Source organism: Trachurus japonicus, chromosome 1 (genome assembly GCF_045865225.1).
Source record: "Trachurus japonicus isolate A0001 chromosome 1, Traja_1.0".
In the NCBI taxonomy this organism is placed as follows: domain Eukaryota; kingdom Metazoa; phylum Chordata; class Actinopteri; order Carangiformes; family Carangidae; genus Trachurus; species Trachurus japonicus.
Window position 1 is genome coordinate 19,987,139 of NC_140907.1, and position 13,013 is coordinate 20,000,151.

General features: G+C 43.0%; 1 protein-coding gene across 1 annotated transcript; it reads right to left on the reverse strand.

The window, feature by feature from the left end:
- Window positions 1–1,692: 1,692 nt before the first annotated feature.
- Window positions 1,693–12,552, reverse strand: LOC146991799 (uncharacterized protein C4orf54-like). Its single transcript, XM_085778819.1, has 2 exons — window positions 8,177–12,552; window positions 1,693–5,157 (listed from the first exon to the last, which is right to left on the reverse strand). The coding sequence occupies exon 1, from the start codon at window positions 12,443–12,445 to the stop codon at window positions 8,201–8,203; it is 4,245 nt and encodes a 1,414-aa protein (XP_085634945.1). The 5' UTR covers window positions 12,446–12,552; the 3' UTR covers window positions 1,693–5,157; window positions 8,177–8,200.
- Between the last annotated feature and the right edge of the window lie 461 nt (window positions 12,553–13,013).

Genomic DNA, 13,013 nt, shown 5'->3' on the forward strand with positions numbered 1-13,013 from the left:
CCCAAAACCCACCCAATTCCAAAATATGCCCATAAAAACCCATATAGGCCTACATTGCTCTGAAATCCCACAGCATTGCTATAATTGCAAAATATACACATTAAAGGCAGTTTTCCCCCGTTCTTTCACCTATAGATCCTAAAAATGCCTTCTGTAATTTACAGTATATTATGAGAACTTAAAACATATGGAATACCTTACTTCAGCTCAGACATTTTTACATTAAATACATAAGGAGGCTGTTTAGCTTTGTTTAGCTTATTTCAGGCAGGTGGTGGGCACTGGTGCAGGTGATGCTGTGATTGGTTATCTGCTGCAGTGACGTCATACAGCAGAGCATTGGCATCTGTGGGGATATGCTGATATGGCTCAGAGTCAGTTTAACATTTGGGTATAAACATTTGTCATTCAAAATATGAATCTTTATTCAGAAGCATTATACATTATTAATATCATGTGTATGCAATAGGTCTGCCCTAGCCAAATGTGCAGACATAATTCTTTACCCCCCGCAACCATTAAAAAAATATTCCAATTCTGTGGGAAAACCACAGACCTGGCAACCCTGGTGTAGCAGCTTCTTCTCCTGTGGCTTTGAAGTGAAGAACAAACTATCTGGACTCCGTTATTTCAAGAATGAAAACAATTTGAATTTGAATCATAGCAGACATTGAAATACAAAATATTCCTTTCTGTGTAGGTTGTGCCAGCATTTGCATTTTGTAAGTCACTGTTTTAAGTTGACCTTTAGCCCTCATTTGTGATGGTACTGTAGTTTGTGGTGTGTCTAAGAAGACAAAATCTTTCTTAGCAGTATAAATGCAACACACACTTGTTGATCCAGGTGAGGCAATAAATCTTGACTTTTCCTGTGCCACCGCTGTGACATCAGAGCCCCTGCTGGCATCCAAACACAACAACTGGGCCTTAATGCAGATTCTTTAGAAACCACTGAGAGCAGCTGGGGGCAAACCAGTGTCTGCCAGTCTCGCTGCATCCATGGCAACCAAACAAACAGAGCAGCAAACTGTCAGGTTAAACTTAAGCCTCGGCCCGGGTGATGTTTCAGTGTCACCAGAAAGCTAACCTTGCACGCTGGCAGATGCCAAATGTGTACTTCTGTTGGCATAAATCTGTTCGATTGCCTTTGACCCATGTCATTTACTTTTCTGTTTTCAGTGAGGAAATTTTATCAGCCATGTATCAAAGTGCAGACAGCCACAGCAATAAGGTCAGGGGACTAAAAGGAAATACGTAAGAGGCCAATGTGGTCAACAGAGAACATCACAGAATAAGATTATGTGCTAATGTTCAGGAACACTCTGTTAAATAGTCATGATAAAAATACAAAAAAAAGAAAGAAAGAATGAATTTAAAAAATATTCATGTAAAATACTGCATTTGCAACACAATGGTGTGGTAAATTTGATCATTACATTCTCTATTTTCTAATAATTCACTACTAATTAAGGATGCAGCCGTAATGGCTTTATTAATGATTAATGTTCATTTCAAAGATCAGTTCTACACAATTAATTAAAAAAAATAAAATAAAGGGTTTCAATGTAAAAGGGTCCAGCTCTGCAATGTGACCAACCAAACTTATTTTCTTTACAACATTTTTATGAATCATCAGCAAAAATGTTTCAATAAAGCATTAGGATTTAAATTCATAGACACAAACATTTTCACTAGCTTGCATTTTGAATTTATTGCAAACATATGTAGGCTTGTCAGTCTACATTACACCCATTCATCATTTTGCTTTCAAGTGTGTAAGTGCAAACACAGCACTTACTTCTCCTTTCAAGGTGCCTCTCTGCTGTCATCCAGACCTCTGTCATTTTCAGGGGCAGTCATGCAACTCAGTTGACATCAAGCAGAAAACATACATCTCTTTACAACTGTACAGCCATTGAGATATTTAATTAAAATATGCACCCTTTTGCTATGAACATTCACATTCTGTATGCACTTATCACAAACCATCTCACCTTCACTTAACCCTCGAGCGCAAAAGCAAGCATTAATACAGTAAATTTCCCATATTTGACCTCAAAGTCAGCAGGTTTGTTGGAGGACATCTGGAAGAATGTTTGAAAACACATGATATCTACTTTACAGTGCATTTTTGGGCAAAATTAATCAGAAGCTATTACAAATGTTTCACTTTACAATAAGTCGACATAGTGCTCCTGCTATCACCAAGGTGTACAGCCATTCATTGCTGCCAGTGCTGGTGACAAAATAGTGACAATCCAAGTGCATTAAGTACATTATTATTCACAGATAAAGGTCATACAAGAAACTAATAATAACCAGGAGATTTTTATGAGTTGTATGTTAATGACAACATTAGCTGGGTCATTGGATTTACAAATTAAAATATATTTGTGATTTAGTTATGTTTCACAAGGGTTCGAAAAATAATATGTTGTGCTAAAATAAATCCTCTGAAAGTAGTAAAATATATTCTAATATATCTTCTACCTTTGGACAACTTATAACATTAATTTGATACTCTATGACAGGAGGTAGTCAGTCACATCTTTCAATTTTGACTTGTTCACACTAACAAAAGTTGCTTTGGTTTATTTTTTCTTTGGATTCTGGCAAAATTTATTGAGAGTTTTTTTTTTTTTAAATTCATTAAAAGCAATTTCTATATAACAAATCTTATCATTTGTAAATAAATACGTTTTTAGTTGCACTGCTCTTATCTGCCAGATGGACAAATTATTTAGAATAATAATAATGAAAATTCTATCATTAAGAATGACAATTAAATGTACAAATTTAAATTACATTTCACCTCAAAAAATGCATTAAATGTTGCAACATCTAGCTGCTCTAAAGAGCAAATCATGTCCAATCTACTGCACAGTCAACAACAAATCTTCCAAATCACTGCATGAAGTCATATCACTTATAATGAAATCAACTCATAGGGCAATTTTTATACAGTCTGTTGCCACAGAGGCATAATAACATGTATTTTACAGAATTCAGGTACATAGACTGACCAGCAGCTCCAAATACCTTTTTTTAAAATGTGTTTTGAGACATGCTAAAAAGAGCAATCTTGCATTTTTTTCTACATGGGATGCTGGTATAACTGAAACAAGTAAAGCACAATAACCTGTGATGCCCCACTGCATATTCAAAAGGAAACAGGACAGATCTTTAACTTTATAATCCAAGTCTGCATGATATCAGTTCGTGGGTAAATTTCATGAGAATCTCACTTTATACACATTTAAGGGATAGAGGTCAAGGGGTTTGAAAACAAGAAAATAGCATTGCTGTGTGTAAAGACACACCCTACACATGTACAGCCCTTTACGCTCCTGTCTACAGCAGAGTAACATGACTCCTTGTTGTACGCTCACAGAATGCTCAAATGCCATACATAACTCAGCCACAAACGCGAACACATTCAGACGCACACGCACCAACTCCCATCTCATTACACAAAAGTGTAAAATAAACCAACACCAGTAGAGGAAGTTATCCCCTAAATGTCTGAGCTGGCTCTGACTCATTAGGCCCAACACTACTTAGTGACCTAAGTACACTGTTAAACCAGAGTCCCAGCTCCGCCACATCCGAGCAACACACTTTGTGTGTTTCTCTTTTCTTCTCACTGTAACATACAAGGAGCGTGCTTTTAATATTTAGCATACACCACTTCATACAGCACATCAGATGTGCAGGTATTAGGAGCATTTTGTGAGACATGACACCGAGGATATGTTTGGAAGTAGAATTAGATTAAATTAAACTGTGAATGTGAAAAAATGTGTAGTGACACACATTGATATGTACAGTATATACAATTTGATTAATATATACTTGTGACATCTAGAGAATATCTTTCAAATACAGTAATTTTAATTTCTTCTCTGGCTGTAAAAGAAAAGTTGGAGTGATTCCACATTACCCCTTATTTTAATTAAATGCAGACATATGGTCCCTGTCCTCAGAAAACTGTGTAAAGTATACATCAAGGTTCTATTTACTGTAACTTATTATCTCCGTGTGAATTAAAGAAAGACTACATGTAACCAGTGTGTAGCTGCTGTGATTCTGAGAACCAATTAAGATCTTGGTCTTGAGTCATTTGCAAAAAAACCCCATCAGGGTTAGTGATTTTACACAGGACCATGGATTTATCATGAGAACTGGATACTGGACACCAAGATACCGTCAATTCAGGATTGTGGTGAAATGCTAGTTCATACATGACCGCAAACCATTGCAGTGCTCACTGAAAGTCATGGTCTGAGGTCTGAAACCATAAGCCGACTAGATGGGCAAACTCTATCTAGTATAATGTGGAGCAGGCAGCAACATATTGCCTAAAACCTCCCGCATCTCAGGACAGATCTCATCCACCCCAAGGACTTTGCCACTATTGAGCTTTCTAATTAATTTCCTCAATGAACTCATTAAATAGACCATGCCTGGAATGTATCCAGCTCTCTTGATATATCCATGCAATGGGAACACGGCCAGGAAACTTCTCCTGCTGAGGTATGGTGTTTAACCATGTGATAAAACCACTAAAATGGTTATCTGTGACATCCTGACACTAAGTAGAGTCATGGTGTCAGCACATTGACCTGGTAATGTCAGTTACACGTTAATATCTAGCCCTGTTGTAGCAGCAAATCCCCTGAGTGTTCTGACTTTAGACAGGCTGAATGTTATTGCATATGAGTTGAATTTATCACTGGTAAAAACTAAATGTGTCCGTTACATAGACTTGCTTTAAAGACATACAACAGTAATAAAATGGATGGCAAGTATGTTATTGAAGATCTGCCTTGTTTCCTTTTTGAGTAGACACGTTGCAGGGCTGAAACGGCATTTCAACAGAGATAAGTGTTCTAGACAGCAGCTGAATGGAAAGTATCACAAAGCTGATTCATATGGCAACATGGCAGAGCATCAGCCAGAGGATGTGGATAAATGCATTTACTCTACAAAGTGCTGCAATGCATAGAGAATACAGTAAGGTCTGCTGCAAGGATAAACAACGTGGAGTGGGACAGAGTGGGGGTAGAAATTGTTGTTGGAAGTTGTCCGGGGTGCACAGGGCGGAGTGACAGGTGAAAACTGCACTTACGGTGAATGAAGATTCTTCAAGGGAGATGTCTGAAGGTGGTAAAGAAGAAATGACAAAAGTATTAAAATTAGGTGGATACAATATAAACACTGAGTTGTTAAGAGGAGAAAATATTGAGAGGGACCCGTCATCAGGGACAACGGCGCCGCCATAGGTCCAATCCATACCAGAAGTCGCAACCGGATGTTGGTCTTCTTCGTGTATCTTGTTACTTATGTGGCGCTGCGTTCAAGCGGTAGATTGAAGAGACTACAGAGACGATACCAGGATACGATAGATACAAAGAGATGGAGCAGTAAGAGAAAGAGTGTTTTAATTATCATCTATCTAAAAAGTGTGACATAGTGTGACTAAGATACAATATTTACAATTAATATTAATTGATGAAGTGATTATTTTAGGCTTCTAATTGCTAAGATCTCATTACATACTGTATAAAATCGTGAAAAGACTTCGAGTCAGTTAACTAGTAGATTATGGAGTTACGATGTAACTGCAAAAAAAGATATTCTGCTATGGAGCAGTGAATGGCAAATAATATACCGGAAAGAAGACCAACTTCCGGCTGTGACTTCCGGTATGGACTTATGTCGGCACCCTTGTCCGCCATCTTCCCTGCAGACGGTTACTCTTGAAAATTTTAGTTGTTTTTTTTATAATTATAGTATATGCCATTGTAATGCAGTGACTTTTCAGTTTACAGTTCCTGGTTGTGAACCAGCTGGCCAGATTGAGCCAGATCACTGCCGGGGTGGGGGGTGGGCACACTTCTTGATTTGTTTACGTAGGAGTGCTGGAGGTCAGCAGAGCTGTCCACCTCCTTCTCCCCGTTTAGGAAAAAGCAGAGGGGGAGGGGGCTATAAAAAGTTGACCCCATCTCAGCCCCACAGACTCGCTTCCAAGCTGGAGCTGCAGCAGCATCTGATCTCTCCGAGCAGCTGTCCTCTCCCTGCATCAGCACAACAAATACTTTACATTGCCTGACCTTTTCCTCCTGCATCACTATCCCAGCGATGCCCCCACGTCCCTCCGCCCCAAACACTCCCACCACCTACACACACACACACACACACACACACACACACACACACACACACACACACACACACACACACACACACACACACTCTCTACTCTCTCTCACACCCTGTGTTCCCCTTCACGCCACTACTCGACCCAACGCTAGGCCCCTGCCTGCCACACACCCAGCTGACATGAATCCCTCATGCTCATGCACTTGTATTATTGCTCTGACACATTAGCTGAGAATTGACTGTGACTAGTTGTAAGTGAGTATCTGTAAGTGTATGAGAAACTGAGAATTAAATTTGGATTTGATGAAGAGCTGGCTGCATCATGTAACAGCGCAAATAGTGAGGAGATTTCCCTACTTCTTGCTTCATCTTCATCAGAATATTAAGAGTTACTTCAGCGATCTCTGAACCGTCTGCTCTCTAAGTGGTCACTGTGGTAACCGTATCAAATTGATCATTGGAAATCACATTACTGCTAACCTACAGTAGGAAAAATACTCAGTATATCTTGAACACCCAAGGCAGTGAACCAGTGTGGAATAGAGAAGCTCTGGTATTATGCATGTTGTGCCAAACACATTAAAGTAACCAAGCCCTGATTAATGTCATTAGAACCAAATGTGCTTTTCTTACTACGACGTGTCAAACTGTCTGCAATGAAAAAAAGTCTATTAAATTAATCCCGTACATCAGAGTCACCAGAAAACAAAATTTTACATGTTTAGACTTTTGCTTGATTGAAATCTAACTGGCTGATTGGCACAACCTACATTATTAAACAGACATACAGGCTACACAACCTGTGAGACTCTGCAAGGCTAAACTAAGAAAGGTGTGTTAATAAAATCACTAGGCATTAGCATAATGAAATGTAAACTTTAAGATTAAATACAGTTGAAGCGTGTAAGGTCTAGCTGAAGCTGAAGAAAGTTAAGCCAAGTTAACTGTCTCAGTTTATGAATTGAACATTTTAAACTGGGTATTTTTCGCCAGTGTTTTTTTCTGTGAATGTATTTTTATAGTCAACACCATTAACCTGTGAATATATTCCACATTGATTGTGTGCCAATTATAATACTATGTACTGTTATGTGTTTTAAACGTATTATAAAACATGACTAGCAGCTAAAGTATGTTGTACACACCTTCTACGTCTTAATATTTTTTACTACGTCAGCTCTGCACTGAGGATTTCATGTCAGTTCCAGCTCATTTAGCAGAGAGTTCCACGAAATGTCATGAACAAGGAACGAACACATTAAAGAGCTGTAATGTTATCTGAGTAATTAAAGCATTTTATAACACTGATTAAGAATAACTCGAAGCAAGGTGTCACTGACTGGAATAGTTTCCTGTGACACCTTCTTGCCCTGAGAATAAACCATGTAAACAAACTCGTCTCACACTATCAAAATAGCCCGACGGTGTGTAATGCAGAGAAAAGGGACTTGCAGTGGGCTGCGGCTGAAAGTCCAATCTCCCACCAAGCCCAGCTGCAGCTCAGTGGAGTCAGGTTGCCTGTCATGAAGCTACTGCATGTCTATTAACACTGACATGCCACTGCTGCAGCAGCCGAGCTTGACTTCTGCTACACGTTTACAGCACGGAAATTAAAGGGGGAAGAAAAGGTGTCATACATCAGTAGCTGTACCCAGGTTCATGTCTCTCTGGCTTTTTGCTTGGAAGTTGCATCCAGTATGGAAATTAAACTATTTCTTTTTAACACTTTAATGGTTTTTGATTCAACTAAACTTGCTCTTACTGCATCACAACTGAAAGTTGCATAACAATGGCATATACAACAGTTGATAATGCACACAATTGCACCATGAGGCTTCAGTTGATATAACAGTTTAACATTATTAAATATCCGTTCATAAACGCAGAGGAGTAGTCGAATAGAGGAGGGAACAACTTTCAATTCACTGTACCTGTTTGGGTTAAAGGATTTAGGAGTGTATCCATCATTCACACAGCAACTGTCACTCTGAATATAGGATTTGTGCAAGCTTACATGTATGTTGAGATGTTTTCTTGGTCACCGATGCTCCACTACAAAGCTCATAGTTGTTCCATCAAAGGAAGGGGGGGCGATGATTCTTGGACCTTGTTGTGTCGTGATGCTGATAACCGGCTTCCTCTCAGAGCTCGCTGCACCACCTCTGGTGGTCACATGTCCCAAACCCATAGGCAGCTGTAGAGCCTCTCCTGTTGCGGTGTAATACGCGCTCTCAGCACCTGCATGGTTCATTTCCGACTGAGGACTTTTTGCATTTTTTCCCTTATCTCCACCTGCATCCTCGGAGTAGCATGGAGACTGTGGCAGCACTGCCTGAGCTGGGAGGGTGGGTGAGGGGATGAAGCTGGGGTAGATCATGTAGGTGGGGGCGTACGCTCCCGGGCTCAGTGTCAGCGGGGACAAAGAGAGAGGCACCGGGGGAACAGGGGCGACGGGTGACACAGGCGAATGGGACATGGGCACATCCACATACTGACCTGTCTCAGGGTCAAACAGTCGCTTAGTGGTGGCCTGTATGGGAGTGTCCACCAGGTAATAGTGTCCTGTAGTGGGGTCCAAAAGCATCTTACGCTGAGTTTGCATGAAGGTGTCTCCAGTAGGAGACGTAGGTGACATAGTGGGTGAAAAGCACATCACCTGCTGCTGAGTTTGCGGCCTTGTTGCTGCTGCAGAGTGATGGTAGATGCTGGTTGTCGGGTACTCCATGATTAACGGAGACCGTGTCTTGCTGTCGCTTGTGTGAGCTTGACTGACGTTTGAGTTCCCCTCCCTCGACACGGGCTCTCGATTCAGCAGTTTGATTTCGTTTGTGTACCCCACCGTACCAGGTATGGTTAAATAGTTCTCAGAGTCCGAGCAGCCCTGTGAGACAGTGGGGTTACGGACCTGCTCTGCCTGGCTGTGTAGTGGAGGCTCTATTTTCACCGACACTGGAGTCACCGGTGTCTTGGAGCTTTTCATAGTGGATGGTGTTTGCAGCGCAGGGCTTTGTAGAACAGAGTTACTAACAGAACTAATGCTGACATGAGCCTTATTGCTGTTGCCAAAATGAAGGACACTTCTGTTACTAAATGTTTTACTTTGCTGTGATTGCATTTTAAAAGTGTCATTAGTATATGGGACATGTACGATATTCACAGCTCCTTTCCCTTCCTGTGGCTTCCCTGTTTCTGTGCTATTTATCAGAGGCCGGGGAACCCTGTCAGTGTTTACTGTCTCCTGCTCCTCAGCTCCCTGCTCCTCCCTGGCAATAAGTGAAAGCACATGGCTGTCTCTGATGGGCTGTGGGGCTTGAGTCTTACGCTTCCACTCATTTCTGTCAAAAACATAAAGCTGCTCCATTGTTTTAACGGCAGCTTTAAGCTTCTCTAGCGCAGCCTGTTTGGGCACAGTCGGCTCATTTCTCCTATCGGCCGTCTCACCTGTGAACTTGTCCTGTCTCTGTTTTGTCGGTTTGGTTTCAGTGTTCATTTGGGTTTCTGATTGATCAGGGTGGAGCTGTTTGGATACAATAGGTGGCGCTGTGTTGCTTATGCAATGTGCATTTTCACTCTGGGATGCTTCACATGGGACGCCTTCCTCTGCTTGTTTCTGTGATTTAACATTAGTTTTAACAGAGTGGCATTTAATCACAATAGGAGATGGTAATACATGTTTAACTGGCTCCTTTTTGGTCTTCTCCTCAATTTTTTCAGCTGCTGTGGGGCATTTACTGTCGCTATTACCCAGATATGAGCTTTTTACCAATTTACGCACATCCCTGACATGATAGATTGGTGTTTGAAACTTCTGGTGTTTTTGGCATTTGGATTCTCTTATGTCTCTAACTGTGAAGTTGGGGATTTTGTCTGTTGCAGATAAAATGTGGCATTTAGCATCACCTGCTGCCCTGAATGTGTTAACAGTGTTGTAACTTATTTTAGGGGTTAACAGGTTGGCAATATTCAGTGTAGTGCCTTTATTTTCTTTCACACTTCTCAGGCATATTTTTATCTCAGGTGGTTTTCCCCCCTTCTCGTTTTCTTCTCTCTCTATTATTTTTCCGTTATTGCCTGTTTTGAACTCTTTTTCACTTTTCTGTGGGACGGCAGGCGTGGCTGCGACAGGTGTGTGGCTCGCTGAGTCATCTGTAAAATCCTTCTCTTTTGAGAGAAGCTGGCAGCTGGGAACAAAAAGAAGTTTTGTCAGCATGCTGCTGGTGTCCAAGTCTTCCTTTGCTGTGGTCTGTGTGTCATTTACAGCTGTGAGCTCAGCCTCCTTTACAGGTTCTGCTTCATCTACTTTCATTGAGTCAAATGCACTACTCTGGCTGTGGCTGAGCGCTGCTTTTGGAGGCTCCTGTCCCTTTTCTGAGTCATCTGGTGCTTTGTTGCTTTGCTGCTCCTCCGCAGGCTCATAGGAACCAGGCCTGCTGCCATCCAGGTGTTGCTCATCAGAATTAACAGTGAATCCTGAGCCTGACTCTGAGGTTTGCCTTTGCAAGCCCCTTCCCAGACCTCTGTCCGGGGAGAGGGCTGGGTAGGTGTCACAGAGTTCACCCCTTTCCATTTTGCGCTCCTGTTCAAACTGCATCTTTTTGGAAATCACATTTTTCAACAGGCTTGATGCAAAAATGGCCCTTTTGTGTGTGCCCCCCATGCTTTCTGCGTGAGGAGACTGCATCTCACATCCTGATCTCCCAGTTACCTCGTTGGATCGTGCGCTCTTGGAGCTTTTCGGACGCCTGGCTCCTTCAGGGGCGTCGACGTTGCAGCGGAAATTCAGCGTCACCCCACGCTGCTTTGGCTGAGCTGGATCTTTCAGTTCGACTCGTTTGCTTGAGGAGGAAGCTTGTTGTGAAGTTGTTCTCTTGTTCAGTGCGGACTTACCATACCTCTTACTTTCCACGGTCTTATTCATTTCCAGTCTTGCGCTTGAAGTCTTGTGCGCAATTACGCTGCGCTCTCTTTCCCGTGATATTTGTCCATAATTCCAGTCCACATAGGCTGACCACTTATTGAGGCCATATTCCGACATAGAGGACTCACTGGAGGTGCTAAGATTAATGGCATCGAAGTATGGACATGCCAAGCTCCGGAAAGACTTGGCGGTTAAATTACGCACCTCTTTATCAGCGTCATCCAGCTCGCTGATGGAGCTGGACGCTCCGCTGGAATACTCATTAATATCTTTCCGTCTCAGTTTGGTTGCAAGGTGCTGACGGCCCGGAGCAGGGATGAAATATTGGGCTCTATCGCCCAAGGGTCCCGCTCTGGCGCCAGAGCTCACAAAGGAGAAGTGGCTCCTGTCTCCGAAGTGTTTGGTGTAACTGCATGTACTGTTCGTGTCGAGGACACTGACGGGCTCGTTCACCGCCCTGGAGGAGGTTTTTATCGATAAATGAATTTTCCCTGTATTTGTGTCCCCGCAAATCTGGCTTTTGCACACGCTCTCATCTGAGCTGGCACATTTATCCGAGTCACAAAGATCGCTCTCCTCCTCCTGCTCGGTACTGACGACCGCTCCGCCAAGATTAGACTGCACTTTCGCCTGGCTCCTGCCCTCCAGTATCAAAGTCCCCTCCTGCGTCTCGTCGCTTTCAAAAGAGGCGTAATCCACAAAGGAATAGACCAGGTTGTCGTCTTCAAAATCCCAACAAGTCCCCCGCCCCAGGTCGTAATCTACATCGTGGTCGAGCTCGGTCAGCTGGATTTCATGGGTGGTGATATAGTGAGACTCGTCCTCCACCGTGTCGGAGCCGCAGTGGTCGGACAGCACCCCGTCGTCCGACTCCGTCTTGCTGTTCAGATACATGTCGGTGTACTGGAGCTCATCACTCTCGCTGCACACATGTTCACTGCAGTCGCTCGGGTCCAGCTCGACCTGGACCTGTCGCTGCTGCTGCTGCTCATTCTCTGACCCCGGATCAGCGTTGGGAAGTTTGGTCAGAGTTTCCAGCAGCGGAGGCTCATCAGCAGAGACGGGCTCGGAGTCGGTGGTGGAGGAGGAGGTGGTGGTGGTGGGCTTCTCCCCGACCCCCTGCTGCTTGGAGCCGTCGCATTTGATAACAGAGAGCTGGTTTCCCTCGCCAGTGAAAGTAACTTTCACTGTTCTGGCTCCGTCCGGTTTCATGTCCAGATCCACATAGTTGGACTCGTCGCTCGTCGCCTCGGTGCCCTGGTCTCTACTGTCCGTGTTGTCCTTATCCTTGTTGTCCCCTGGGAGCAGCTTCCTGTGAAGTCCGGTGTCATCGTGGTAAGTGAGAGTTTCCTCCGCTGCTTCCATTTGGTCAGGTCTGACCGTCAGGTGGTCCTCGGTGCGATGTTATCCTGACACAGGACGGGAAAACTCTGCAGCCTGGAGCTCCGGGAGCACGGAGGGTGAGTGGGTGAGAGAGGGAGAGAGAGAGAGGCAGACAGACAGAGGGAGGGAGGGGGAGACAGAGAGAGGGAGAGGAAAGGAGAGCGAGAGAGAAAGAGATGGACGGGGTCTTAAAGAAAATCCCCTGATCATTTCTCTGTGATGTGGCTGCAACAGTTCTAAGTGTAGTTGTGAGCAAAATGCCAAGATTCAGCACCTTTCCTTGAAGAACAGCTCCTCTGTTGGTCCATTACAATCCATTATGATTTCACTTAGTTTTCATTTTCACTCGAACAAGAGCAGCTGTTAGATGTTTAGTAGTTTAGAGTGAGAGACGTTCAGTTCAAGTGTGATGTTACTGTTCGTCTTAATATATAATATGAATAGGCCTACAGTTAATGAGATTTCCTTTTTTCTTAGTACATTGACGTTTGTGGCACTTTAATATGGCTATAGCCTAGCCCTAGGCTAGCCATAGGCTATATCACATGGC